We start from the raw sequence: 14,048 nt of genomic DNA, 5'->3' as shown, positions 1-14,048 counted from the left end.
TATTTAAGATAGGAAAACATTTTGATACACTTCTGACAGATGTATCCTGCCAGAAGGAGTCAAATTCTTTCCAAGTACCACCACTGGTTACAGTGGGGAGCGAAGAGACAACAGCCTTCCAGCTTCCAGTCTTGGGTTTAAAGCTCTGCATAAACCAGCCTCTTAATAAGCACTTTTTGACTAAACCTCCAATTCAGATACGTTTTAAAATCATCATGCATTTGTCAAATGAGGTTCTTTGATTTATAAAAGCTAGATAAGCAATAGAGCACTTACAGAATAGTGACAAAGACAAAACTTCATCTCAAACTACATGACTATCACTGTGCCTATTAAAATCTCATCCATTCTCCAAGGCTCAACTTCGATTCCATCCCCATCAGGAATCCTTCCCTGAGCTATATGCAGAGATCCTGCAGCACTTCACACCATTCCCTTCTATTAGAGTTCTTTGCCTTCAAGTTGAAGTTTCCCTACTAGACTAAGGAACAGGGCAGCTGTCACATAGCAGAAAGAACGCTGGGCTCTCACACTCCTCAGCTTTGCTACCTCAGGAGGGTCATTTCATCTCTTTGAGGTTGTTTCTTCATCTGAAAAATGTCAACTCCCTCTCTCCAATGGGAAAAGTAAAAGATAATGGATGCGAATATTCTCCATAAAAAGTAAAGCCCTATAAAAAGTAAGTGCTTAGAGAGTGACTGCATGAACAAGAAAATGATGAGAAGTATTATTACCTCTAAAGCAGGAACCAAGTCTTGCTTATACTTGTGCCCTTTACATATCACACAAGGCAGAGAGGCTCAACAAACACTTGCTGAATGAATTTGGGGGGGCAGGACACGAAGAAGGGAGAAAGAGAAAACCAGACTTACACACAGACCTGGTTTTGTTATCTTATTTGTGAGTTTGGTTTTACAATAATTTCTTAAAACAAGAACAGTACATCAGTGTTTAAAATTAGCCGGCAAACCTATCTTTCTGAGAGCACAGCTGGTTTAAGCCTTAAGCTCTAAGGGATGGTGCGAGGGTAGCAGGGCTCACAGACCAAGGGGAGAAAGGTTTCCCAGGGCCTTTACATGGAGAGAATGCAATCAATGTTAATTCAATTGAATTCAATGACAGGCAGCTAATTGCATCTAGTTACAGTTCTGTTGGCCACAAGGTAAGAGAGACTGCTGATGGATCTGAATAAATTCATGACAACTATAGGAAGAACTACTCTAAGAATGAGTCAAATTGATGATGAGTTTTCTTTGTATATGAGGGGTAGTTATATGGACATGATAGTACAGCATAAAATCATAATTGGGCACTGACTAATCACGTGCAAATCAACACCCGATCTGGGCCTGGGGCTACCGGGTAACTGGAGACCACAAGGACACGATTAAACTTCAAAAGTTAAGGTTGATTCCCTTAGATAATTATGAAAAGTTTAAAGAATTACAGAGGATCATCAAAACATATGCTAATTTATATGAAAAGCAAGAAAGCAAAGCAAAACGAAACCAAAAAACTCAGTCCATTTAAACATTAAGTCAGTTTAAAAATTAAATCTGCACTGTAATTGGAAAGGCGAGGTCTAAGCAAAGACACAACTTTTAACCGTTAAAGGCTATTCTGATATGGCACATACAATTGGTAAAAAACAAAAGATTAAGAAGATGCACAAGAGGCAAGTCCTGTCTCATGGAGGGAGTGTGAACACTTCTGAGAAGAAACGTTATCACAACAGAATTAAGGTAAATAAATGATGGAGACATTAAATTCTGGGCTAAGGAAATGAGCGAAGATTCCCAAGAGGAAAAGAATATGCAATTTAAAAATAATCCCAAACTACTAGAGAAAAATGCCAGAGTCAGACTAAACCTGTTTAAATCCCAAATATCTCTGAGAGCATGAAACAATTCTGGGTGACTATAAATCCTCTAATTTGCTTGAAGCAAGTAGGGCTGGTGTTTTTGTATCTTTCACTGACTTTTTTAAAAAAAGCCACATTTACTACAAATATTAGCTGGCATCAAAAAGTCAATAACTGATAAAACCACAAAGAGTGCTTCTTTAGAAAGATTTAAGAAAAAAAAAGGAATATCATCTGCTTTCAAGACTACAGACCTTTTAATGTTTAAGGCTGCATTTTTAAAAGAAGTAACTGTTATACATTTTAAGTGGCTGATTCAATACATTTCTAGTGAAAAGCACTAATTTTGAGGGGAAGAAAATTTAGGATAACTATATCTAACCCCAAGTGCTTTATTTAGGTCATGTTCTAACAGATTATTATAGATGTTACACAAATATCAATAATTTAATACTCCTGAAACTTATGGTACATTCTATCATGATACTTAAAAGGATCTACTCTCTTCTCTGCCATAAGTATTATAAGCCCTTTCCTCCTAATTAATCTGCAATTAATTCAACCAACCTCCAATTAGTCTTCTACAACATTACCCTACTTAGACAATAAAGCAGCCTCTATACTGGGTTTTAAACCGGGGCTAAAATAGACTCCTACAGACCAAAAATGGTTCTGGGATTTTTCTTTGTAGTGTAATTTAGATGTCATATCTAATTTGCTGTCATGACTATTGTTTCACTGTGCAATTTGTATGTCGTTTTGAATGGTAAAGGCATCATAGCTTTATTGAATTAAACCTTCTGTTTTTATTTAGGGTCTGATGTTACATGTTTGTGTGTGTATGCTTATGTCTCAAAAGCTGCTTTTGACATCAAGTAGTAGTAGAAAAAGATTATGCTCTTTGGATATGTTTGCTTCTATCTTAGCAAATATAAACACGAACTGGGGGGGGGCAAGCCCTCTTCAAACTAAGAAAACAGAATTTTAAATATTGTTATTATTATTTTGCTTTTAAGGGCAGAGATAGCTAAATAAGCCATTCACATTTTATAGAATTATAGAAGGCCTAGCTGTTCTGCAACCCAAATGCCTTGATTGTCAATTCTATTAATCAATTATTTCCTAAGAAAGAACTGCCCTTTCCATCGACAGTTTCTGTGATACCTACTTCAAACATAAGACATTATTCTTACCACAACTCCAAAATCACAAAGAAATTCAAATGCTCCCTGGTTTAACTCATAAGGAACAGAGGCCACCTTACCTGTATCACAATACTCAGTTTAGCGTTGGTCTGTCTGCTTGTAATTGTCTTTCTTGTCCTGGCCTATGGGTTCAAATTCTAAACTAAAATCAGGACTAAGACTAACCATGGAAAGCCTTCCAGCAGACCACTGGAATAGCCTTTTAAGTAATTTTTAGTGCATGAAATTTCATAAAGTTTTTACTAGATAATTACACTTCCTGATTTTGTAATTAGTGGAAGTACATGCAATTACATAATAATTATGATAGTAATTACGTAATTAAGATGTATAATTATGTAGTAAAAAACATCATGGAAATAAAACCATCTACTGTGTAAGCACAATACATTTTAAAAGTAAATTCACTAGCTCAACTGTTTAAAAATACTTTTCTTCAAAATAAAGTGATTAGCTCACATTATGGTCTAACTGCTTGAAAATTGTTTAATATTTTTTCCCTCATTGGTGATAGAAGTATATTTTTAAAAAGTACACGAAAAAATCTTATCAGGTATTTCCTACTCTCAACACTCAAGAAATGACAACATGTTTCGCAAATGAAGACCATCAACCACAGCATTATCACCTAGATACTGCAACATCGGTGTCCTTGTTTGTGTTGCCGTACTTGTCACTACAAAAGGGACAAGGAACTTGCCCATTGAAAAGGTGTAATAGGAAAGGATTTTATAAAACTAATAATATATCTGTCATCACAGCATGTCTGTAAGTCCATTTGTACACAAAAGTATAAAAGTTGACTGCATATTTGCATAAATGGGCCTAAAGAAAAGGCATGTTATTATTATTATTATTATTTTTTTTGTGAGGAGATCAGCCCTGAGCTAACATCCGCCAATCCTCCTCTTTTTTTTGCTGAGGAAGACGGCCCTGGGCTAACATCTGTGCCTATCTTCCTCCACTTTATATGGGACGCCGCCACAGCATGGCTTACCAAGCAGTGCGTCGGTGCGCACCCGGGATCCGAACCAGCGAACCCCGGGCCGCCGCAGCGGAGCGCGCGCACTTAACCGCTTGCGCCACCGGGCCGGCCCCAAAGGCATGTTATTAGAATCCAGAAGTTTGTTGCTCAAATACATGGCAACTTGCATATACTACTTTAGCCCTCCTAAAGACGATCACAGACAATGTACAGAGACAAGACACCTCCACTTATGGGCAAAGCAACTACAGTAACAATTTCCCAGAGAATGTGGTTTCTCTTTTGTCACATTGTAAAGTCATCTTTAGTTAAAAAACAAAACAAAAACAAAACTGGCAGTATACAGAGAGAAAGACAAAGCAATATGAAGTGGCTCCATGCTGCAACTGGAAAATATCAACTTTGTCATTCTTGCACTGAGCATGAAAATAGAACAGAAAAGTGAGCAACAGTGGGAAAAGTAAATTCCAAAGTAAACATTTTAGTAGCAAAATACAAGACACAGAATCTTGTTTTCCTTTCAAAAAGATTCTAGTTCAGTGCCTTGAAATCTTTACAAATGTGCTAAATCAACGTTGTCATGAGGCCCAGAACATGGTGACTGGGTGAAACTTGACTCTGGGCACATATAGAGCAGCCCTTACATGAAGCGGGTGTAGAACTACATTCCAGTTCTCTTTTAGAAGCCACTAATCTTGAGAAGCTAAAAGCCATTTTGAAATCCTAATTTACTTCTCCCTTGTTCCTTCTAGTTAAGAAGAAACAAAGTGGAAGAACTCATGCTTTCTTGCCTTTCCCCCCTTCTAGCCCTTGTCAGGCCACTACATTTTTAAGCCTAATTACAGAATTTATTTCAAAAGACCAGGCTGTCACACCAATTCTACCTTAAACCTGGATGAACCTTCTGTAGTCTTCACATTTCTCTCATTTTAGAGTTTTGCCAAAAGGATGGCCCTAATCAACCAACGGATGAATAAAATGGAAGTAGACTTTAGTTATTAAGAGGAAAGAGTGCCTTAGATCAGTGCTTCTCAAACTTTAATGTGCCTACGAATCACCTGGGAATCTTGTTAAAAAGCAGATGCTGATGCAGTAGGTTTGGGGAGGGCCTGATATTGTGCATTTCTAACAAGCTCCCAGGTGATGCCTATGCTGCTGGTATACTGATCACACTTTGAGTAAGAAGGTCTTAGGTTTGACTTGCAAAAAAACGCATGGAGGAAAAAGCTGGTTTGTGTTCATCTGTACGCTATTTTCTCCCTCAACCACTAAATTATTTGAATAATTATTTCTTTGTAATATTTCAGTGCTTCTAATTTCTTGTTATAAAAGCAGTACATGCCCAGATTATAACTCAGAAAGTACATACAAGTATAAAGGAGAAAATAAAAATTATCTATAATCCACCCAGAGATAACAACTGTAAGCAATTCTAGTGTTTCTTACTAATTTTTCCACCTTGCATATAAACTACAAATTAGAATCATAATGGTTACTTAGTTTTGGACTTTAACATTATATTGTTAGTATTTCCCTAAGTCATTAAAGATTAAAACCATATGTAATATCCAATCATAAGGACAACAAAACCCCCCAGAAGTTCAGAATTATATGAGCCACTTTTCTATTATCAAAAAAATTTTTTTTTTGTGAGGAAGATCAGCCCTGAGCTAATATCCATGCTAATCCTCCTCTTTTTTTTTTGCTGAGGAAGACTGGCTCTGAGCTAACATCTACTGCCAATCCACCTCCTTTTTTTCCCCAAAGCCCCAGTAGATAGTTGTATTTTATAGTTGCACATCCTTCTAGTTGCTGTATGTGGGAGGCGGCCTCAGCATGGCCGGAGAAGCGGTGCGTCGGTGCATGCCTGGGATCCGAACTCCGGCCGCCAGTAGTGGAGCACTTAAGTAAGTGCTTACTTACTTAAGTAGCGGAGCGCACTTAACCGCTAAGCCACAGGGCCAGCCCTATCAAAATTCTTTATGTGTTTCTACAGTCACTTCCTAATCATAAACAGATAGCTACGTTCTGAACTGCCATGTTAGTCCCCTATGACAAAAATTCACTTAAACTAATCAAAGGAATAGTTAAAAACAAACCCACCTCAGAACATTTTTTATTTGTAAGAAAATGAAAAGGAAAATGGAGTGTAAGTTACCCATTTCAAAATCTATGTTTCTAAAGAAAATTGTTTTTCACAATTGTAAAAAATATAATTTTAAGAAGAGCGAGTCAGTGCTTAAGTGACTTTCTATCTTGACTTTTATATATATTTGGTAGGTGTGAATTGTTTTGTGTGTGCTTTACCTGTTATTAGTTATTAAAAACAGAGAAAAGGCTCATTTCTTTTTTTTTTAAATTTTTTCCCCCCAAAGCCCCAGTAGATAGCTGTATGTCATAGCTGCACATCCTTCTAGTTGCTGTATGTGGGATATGGCCTCAGCGTGGCCGGAGAAGCGGTGCGTCGGTGCACGCCCGGGATCCGAACCCCGGGCCGCCAACAGCGGAGCGTGCACTTAACCACTAAGCCACCGGGCCGGCCCCGAGAAAAGGCTCATTTCTAAACTTCAACAAGAATTTTTTCAGTAGAATAACCTAGTGGCTTAAAAAAGTGATATAAGAAGAACTGGACCAGATAGGGTCTCTCTGACATAGTTGTCATCTTAATGCCATGTGATGATTTAACAAAATAAATTTTAACAATGTCAACTGGCTTAGAGAGGACTCCAGGGGTTCTTTGCCACTTTTATTTCAGTACTTCTACCAATGATAAAACTCTCCTGCCTTTCACTTTAGCAGTTCAGGAAATATAGTAGAAATATTTAACATTGAAAAGGGACCTGTCTTGAGACCCTCAGAAATCTCCAAATTCCCATATACAATAAGGCATATAATTTCTTCCATAAAACTCTTATTTTTCTGGCTAAAAAAACACATCACTTTTTAAGATTCCTTCCTTTTTCAGTACTAGCTGTTGCCTCTCTTTTGGGCCCCCATTTCCCACAGTAATACAATTATTACCACATCATGAGTGTAACTATTTAAGCTGATGGTGAGCAGAGAAAAAGACCCTGTGGCAGTGTGGGTGAGGGGCAGTCGGCTAGGCTCACTCACTAGTTAAGTGACTTGACATTCTTTTGATTCAATTCAAATTTGGCATCTATAACGTCACTTGTCTTCAGTATCACTTGCAAAGAGCTGAAATGACAGATATTAAATCTGAAAATGTCCAGGGACTTCAGTGACATTAATTTATGGCACACCTGAGTCAAGCCAAGTAATATAGAAACTTCTAGAATTTTACTGCACATTGCCCTCCATTCATGGATAGAACTGTTTCCTAGGACTAATTCCTCCAAAATTCTTGAAATTGCTTGTGTGAGCTAATTTTCCACTAAGAATTCATTCGACAAAAATTTAGTGAGCTGGCTCCAGCAGGCAAAGCACAGATTAACAAGATACAACCCTCTGCCTCAATGAACTCAGTGGAAGAGAAAGTCAAACAAAACAATTCAGGACAAGTCCTACGAGAAGGGCACTCACAGGGTGTTATGGGAATGCAAAGGAAGGAAGCTTATATTACGTAACTCAATTTCTTCATCAATGCAATGGGGCACAATCCACTGCTACCTCACAGGGCTGTTGTGAGGACCTATGTTAGACATCTGAAAGGACAGCAGGAAACGATAAAGCATCTTAGAAAGGGACAGCCTAGTCCTGGGTGACAGTAACAGAAACAACAAATGTCTATAGATGTTACCATTAGGCATAAAGAAAGACAGAAGAAAAGCGAAAATAACAAGAAAGAAAACTTGAAGAAACAACAAGTAAAGCAAGCAGGTGAGAACAAAGCTCAAGAGGGGAAGTGACTGTGAGACTGATTTCACCTGGCAGAGAGGAGCGAGGAGCAGAGCAACCTTGGCAGGTGCTGCTCAGTAGGTTGTGGCACTCGAGGCCACCCTATCCCTTTGCAAGGAACAGGGGTGACCTGAAGCATAGTCCTTCTAGGCCTAAAGAGACACCGTTAAGAAGCTGGGCTTCCTAACAGATGTTTTTCATAAGGCCAAGGTTAAATTGCCATCTTTTCCGCTAAGCTTTATGCTTTAGCTCCAATTCCTTTTTTCAATACAGACTCCTAAATCCTGGTGTTTCAATTCGGGCAGACACAAATGCAACATGTTCACAGGGGTTTATAAAAAAATTCACCAAAAAGACCATCTGTTACGGGCTGAATTGTGTCTCCCCAAAATTCATACTGAAGGGAGGTTGAGGTCCTAACCCCTAGTACCTCAGAATGTGAATGTATTTGGATATAGGTCCTTTAAAGAGGTAATTAGGTTAAAATGAGGTAATCAGGGTGGGCCCTAATCCAATAGGACTGGTGTCCTTATAAGAAGAAAAGATTAGGACACAGACAGTACAGAGGAAAGACCATGTGAGGACAGAGAGAAAATGGCCTTCTTCAAGCAAAGGAGAGATACCTCAGAAGAAACAAACCCTGCCAACACCTTCATCTCAGACTTCCAGCCTCCAGAACTGTCAGGAAATACATTTCTGTTGTTTAAGCCACCCAGACTGTGGTAGTTGGTTATGGCAGGCATAGCAGACTAATACACCATCCTACTACAAATAGCTGACACAGACTAAGAGGAGATAAGCATCTGGTAAGAGAGAACAGAAACAGAAAAAAAGTATTTCCTTTTTTTTTGTTTTAGGAATAAAGATCAAACATTAACGTGAAAAGGCAATTAGTGTTCAAGAGAATGAAAAGACAAGCCACAGACTGGGAGAAGATATTTGCAAAAGACACATCTGATAAAGGACTGTTATCCAAAATACATAAAGAACTCTTAAAACGCAACAATAGGAAAACAAACAACCTGATTTAAAAAATGGGCCAAAGGCACTTCATCAAAGATGACATACAAATGGCAAATGAGCATATGAAAAGGTGCTCCACATCATATGTCATCAGGGAAATGCAAGTTAAAACAACAACGAGATACCACCATACACCTACTAGGTTGATCAAAATCCGGAACACTGACAACACCAAATGCTGGTGAGGATGTGGAGCAACAGGAACTCTCATTCACTGCTGGTGGGAATGCAAAATGGTTACAGCCACTCTGGAAGACAGTTTGGCAGTTTCTTACAAAACTAAACATACTCTTACCATACGATCCAGCAATTGTGCTGGTACTTATCCAAAGGAGTTGAAAACTTATGTCCACACAAAAATCCGCACATGGATGTTTATAGCAGCTTTATTCATAAGTGCCCAAACTTGGAAGCAACCAAGACGTCTTTCATTACATGAATGGATAGATAAACTGTGGTACACCTGGACAATGGAATATTATACAGCACTAAAAAGAAATGAGCTATCAAGCCATGAAAAGACACGGAAGAAACCTAAAATGCATCTTACCAAGTGAAAAAAGCCAATCTGAAATGGCTGCACACTGTATGATTCCAACTATATGACATTTTGGAAAAGGCAAAACCATGGAGATAGTATAAAGATCAGTGGTTGCCAGGGGTTGGGGGGAGGGAGGGATAAGTAGGGGGAACAGAGATGATTTTTAGAGCAGGGAAACTACCCTGTATGATACTATAAGGGTAGATACATGTCATACATTTGTCCAAACCCACAGAATGTCCAACACCAAGAGTGAACCCTACGGTAAACCATGGACTGTGGGTGATAATGATGGGTCAATGTAGGTTCATCAGTTTTAAGAAATGTCCCACTCTGGTGGGAGATGATGATGATGGGAGAGACTGTGCATGTGTAGGGGCAGGGGGCATATGGGAAAACTCTGTATCTTCCCCTCAATTTTGCTGTGAACCTAAAACTGCTCTAAAAAATAAAGTTTATTAAAAAAAAGGACAGTTAGTAGCTCCTTTTCTTTGCTCCCAAGACAATTTGACCAGATCAGTGGCTTATTACACTTAGCTGCTGCTGAATCTGTCTGTCTCCAATGGACTCTTAAGCCCCTTCAGGGTAGGGAGCATTGGCCTTCTTTGTTTCTGACATCTGGGATGGCGCTCAACACACAATAGGAAATATATATGTATTGTTTTTAGCGCTGTTGAACAAACAAACAAAAAAGGCTCAACTGAGAAAAATTAAGAGACTCTTTTTCCTCCTGCATTTTTAAGCAGACTTAATTTAGACAATTGGGCAAAGATTTGAACTGATTCATGTCTCCCTCAAACTGAAGATCACTTATCCCCACTCAGGCCAAGGCCCCGTGGGATGAGGCAGTCAAATTATGTGCTGGCATCGTGGAAATGGAGTTTTTACTTCATATATTGCTACTATGTTCCTCTAAAACTTCCTTTGGATCTATTATGCCATCTGTGTACACTCTGGAGCAGTTATAACAATAATGCCAAAGTCCCACAGAAATAAGATTTTTAAAATGTTATGTAGTTACAGTGAATATGCAGTAAACATTTCACCAAAGTGAATAACAGTCCTTACCATTTTAAAGGAAAGGGAAAAATACCAAATGGGGTTAATTCACATTATGGACTAATGGCCTGTAAACCTTCATTTGAAAGCAAAGCACAGGAAAAAGCTTTGACAAGAGCTACTTTTCATCATAAAAATAAATAAACCACTTTCAAATAATTTGTACGTGTTTTTTCCAAGTAAATTGCCAAGTTTCAAACAAAAATTAAAACCACCATCCAGTTACAACCCTTAAAATATGGGCTTCATAATGGAAATGGTAAAACAATCGCAGCGAAGGAAATGTTGCTAGGTACTGATAGTAAAGGAGAATCTATGGTCAATACTTCACACGCCAGTTCCAGGGCACTTGTTGACAGACGATACCTAGATTCCATTCTCAATAATATAACTGTGTATAACGACTGTCATTTTTCACAGGACTTTTGATGTTAATGTCTATTGCTGTTCTGGCCTTGGTCCAAATTGAATAAATACATTTGCCCTCTGGATCCCACAGATTTTCAATTCATTTTTATAGCAAGCCTCCCTTGAATAGCACATCAAAAGAGAGTATTTCACTCCAACTTTTAAAGTGAGAAGTGAATTTTATATATGTTACATTAATTTACATTTATGGAATTTTCCCCTATAATTGTTACCCTATGGACCATAAGACTATTCTTATTCTCCTACTGTTCCTTATGGACTACAATCTGTATTCAATTCTCTTTTATTTAGAAACCATTCAAATGATCTGTTCACAGTGCCCAGGAGAAGAGGTTCTCAAACTTGGCTGCACGTGAGAATTACCTGGGGGGACTTTTCCTAAAAAGTAGAGCTTCCTAAGCTCTACCTCACACCTTCTGAAATAGACTCTCTGGGTGCAGGATCCACGGATCTGGATTTTTATATGCTCCCAGGTGACTTATCAAATGTCGCTTGTTAGGAAACCTCTGCTCTTGGACCACAGGTAGCATGACCAGAGTTTCAGTTTATATCCCACCACTAACAAATACTCTAACACCACTTGGCATTACTGAATGATCTGAAAACACTCTGAGCAAGTAAATTTCAGATAATTCACTCATTCCTAAATTGTAAGTTAGGAATAATAAATAAGCAGACGGAAGCTCAAAGGAAAAATACTTTCAATAATTAAAATTCCATAAATAAGACTTGAAACATTTCATGAAGTTCCTTATGTCACACACATACATTTCATATCCTTCTCTTGCTTCATTTTCTTTAGCCTTCTGACATGTAAAAGAACCCATCAATAATTTGCTTAGTGCCGTTTTGACCCTGAATTCCTGGAGAGTGTATTTATTAGAAGCAAACGACAAAAAAAGTGTCCCGATTCTTAAACTCGTGAAATGGAACTACAGTAAATACTGTGAGTGTACAGATTCTGCCAATACTTCTCCCCTTTTGCCAAGCAAGAAGCTTCCAAGTGGCTACTCTATTCCCTCTTATTTCCCAGGAGAGCAGTGTACACTCTTCGATGTTCTCTAAAAAGCTGGGCTGAGTCTCCAGTGACTTTCCAGATCACTCCTACACGACTCCAAGAGTCACCGGACTTTTGAAAACTGCTGATCATGAACGACTGATTCTGTCTCTCAGGTAAGAATTTTGGAGATGTCTGGAAGAGGAATCTATCCTTTTGGAGTCTAAGAACATCTAGGGAACAATCTAGGATGGCTAGATTCAGAAAGAAGTAAAGGGAGAGAAAGTTCTAATACAACGATTCCCAGAAACAAGTAATAAATATGACAGAGATAGACAGTGTACTCATCAGAGAAACAGTACTTAAATCTGTCAACTCAGAACGCCTCTAAGGAAAGGTCCTTGGGGGTAAAAGAGAAACAGCTATTAACGACGTGGCAAGTAAATATGGACTAGACGTTAGCCACGAATGGAAGTTCAAAAACTTAGTTATTAATGGACAGAAGGAATTTTTTTCTCTATACAAATTTTACTAATTTACTGAAAATATGCTGTGAAGATAGTCCAAGTAAGTCCTCCATCAGTCATAAAATGTTTTATATCCAAGGACAGCAAAACCAAATAAGTCAAGGCATTTAAAAAAAATAATTTCTAGCCTATCTCATAGATGGAAAAACTGAAGTCAATTATGACTAGAACTGAAAACAGTTAAGATCAAATTAAGGGCAGCAGGGGGATTCTTATGTGAGAAAATCCAGCAATATTTGTAGGTTTCTATATGCCCTTGTGGTTGCCTCCAGTCCTAATACCGACCAACAAAATGTTGAATTGATATTCACCGACAAACAACATAAACACTCTGTAGGTAACAAATAAGGAAAATGTGTAAATTTGCCTTTTTTATTTTTTACAGGTAACAGAAAAGTTGTCAATGTGATTTTCAGGGAGGAGAAAAAAAACCATGCACTTGTCACGACATTTTCAAATACTTTAAGTTATGTAACAAAGCTTTTCCCAGACCCATTAAGCCCCACAGTGCCGGCAAATCTTGTGTGAGGGTTACAGGCAGCACCTGATCATCTGGGGTGAGGCGCCTATACGCTCTCTTAGGATGGAGTCAATAAAAGAACTCCACCCCATCCCTCTCTTTCAAAATGAACCTAGGCTTTTAGAGAACAGCAGAGACACACTCCAGGTCTATTTTTTTGTGGTAATATCTGGTTTTTGTAGGTCCAATGATCACGTTGCCTATGCTTACTTTATTACAATTACTAAACTCTATAGAAAATAGCATTTTCAAAATATAGCATTTAAAGAGTCCTTTTTGTACTGTTCCTCCCCCAAAGCCCTGCTTTAATAGAGAACAATGTGAGACAGGCTGTGGGGGCCAAAGCTGGGGATTCCTATGCCGCCGCCCCTCATGCAGGGGATGCCTGTGCTCACAACAGCCCCCACGACCTGCTTCTGAGACAGCGGTGTGATGCTGCGTGAACAGCCTGACACAGTAGGTCTGGCTTTTATGATGCAAATTTCTACTTTAAAGTCAAAGGTAATTACAGTATTTTAACGTACCTTTCTCATGATCGGTAATAAGTTTCTCCAGTGCACAGTCCACATCAAAAATGTACCGGTAAAAGCACAGCTGGGTGTACAGGGACTTGTCAGAATACTGCAATATAACAGAAAATAAATGAATACTACTATTGGGGAGTGGGGAGCGATGGAGATCATTCTCAACAGAGTGTATTCCCTAATTTCAACTTCCATATCAAGCAGCTTTTGTTTTTAAAAAGGAGCGTGAATAAGAAGGAAAGAATCACACTAATGGTTTGTCCTCCTCATACAGCATACATACCTTTCATAATTCAGAATAAACCCTGCCACTTCGATCATAGATTACTACTTGCGAAGCTGCAGACTGATTACCCCTGCTGTCAAAAAACTGATTTTGTCAAATTGCAAATTCCTATGCACCCTTGACAATTTGCACTGTTAATTGGGAAAAGTGGTACTGTGCTTCCTAACTGGGACCTGTCCATGCTAGCAGGAAGTTAAACAATTTCTGAAAACTGTTTAACATATACTGCTATA

General features: G+C 38.5%; 1 protein-coding gene across 2 annotated transcripts in view; it reads right to left on the bottom strand.

Moving 5' to 3' along the window:
- POLA1 (DNA polymerase alpha 1, catalytic subunit) overlaps nt 1-14,048 on the bottom strand; it is a 281,703-nt gene that overhangs the window by 51,157 nt on the left and 216,498 nt on the right. For both annotated transcript variants that reach the window (XM_058535594.1, XM_058535595.1), the window contains exon 36: nt 13,530-13,626. In XM_058535594.1, coding sequence (XP_058391577.1) covers nt 13,530-13,626 — 97 coding nt within the window. The remainder of the gene's footprint in view (nt 1-13,529; nt 13,627-14,048) is intronic.

Source organism: Diceros bicornis, chromosome X (assembly GCF_020826845.1).
Source record: "Diceros bicornis minor isolate mBicDic1 chromosome X, mDicBic1.mat.cur, whole genome shotgun sequence".
Classification (NCBI taxonomy): Eukaryota; Metazoa; Chordata; class Mammalia; order Perissodactyla; family Rhinocerotidae; genus Diceros; species Diceros bicornis.
This window is presented reverse-complemented; position numbering and strand designations above follow the sequence as displayed.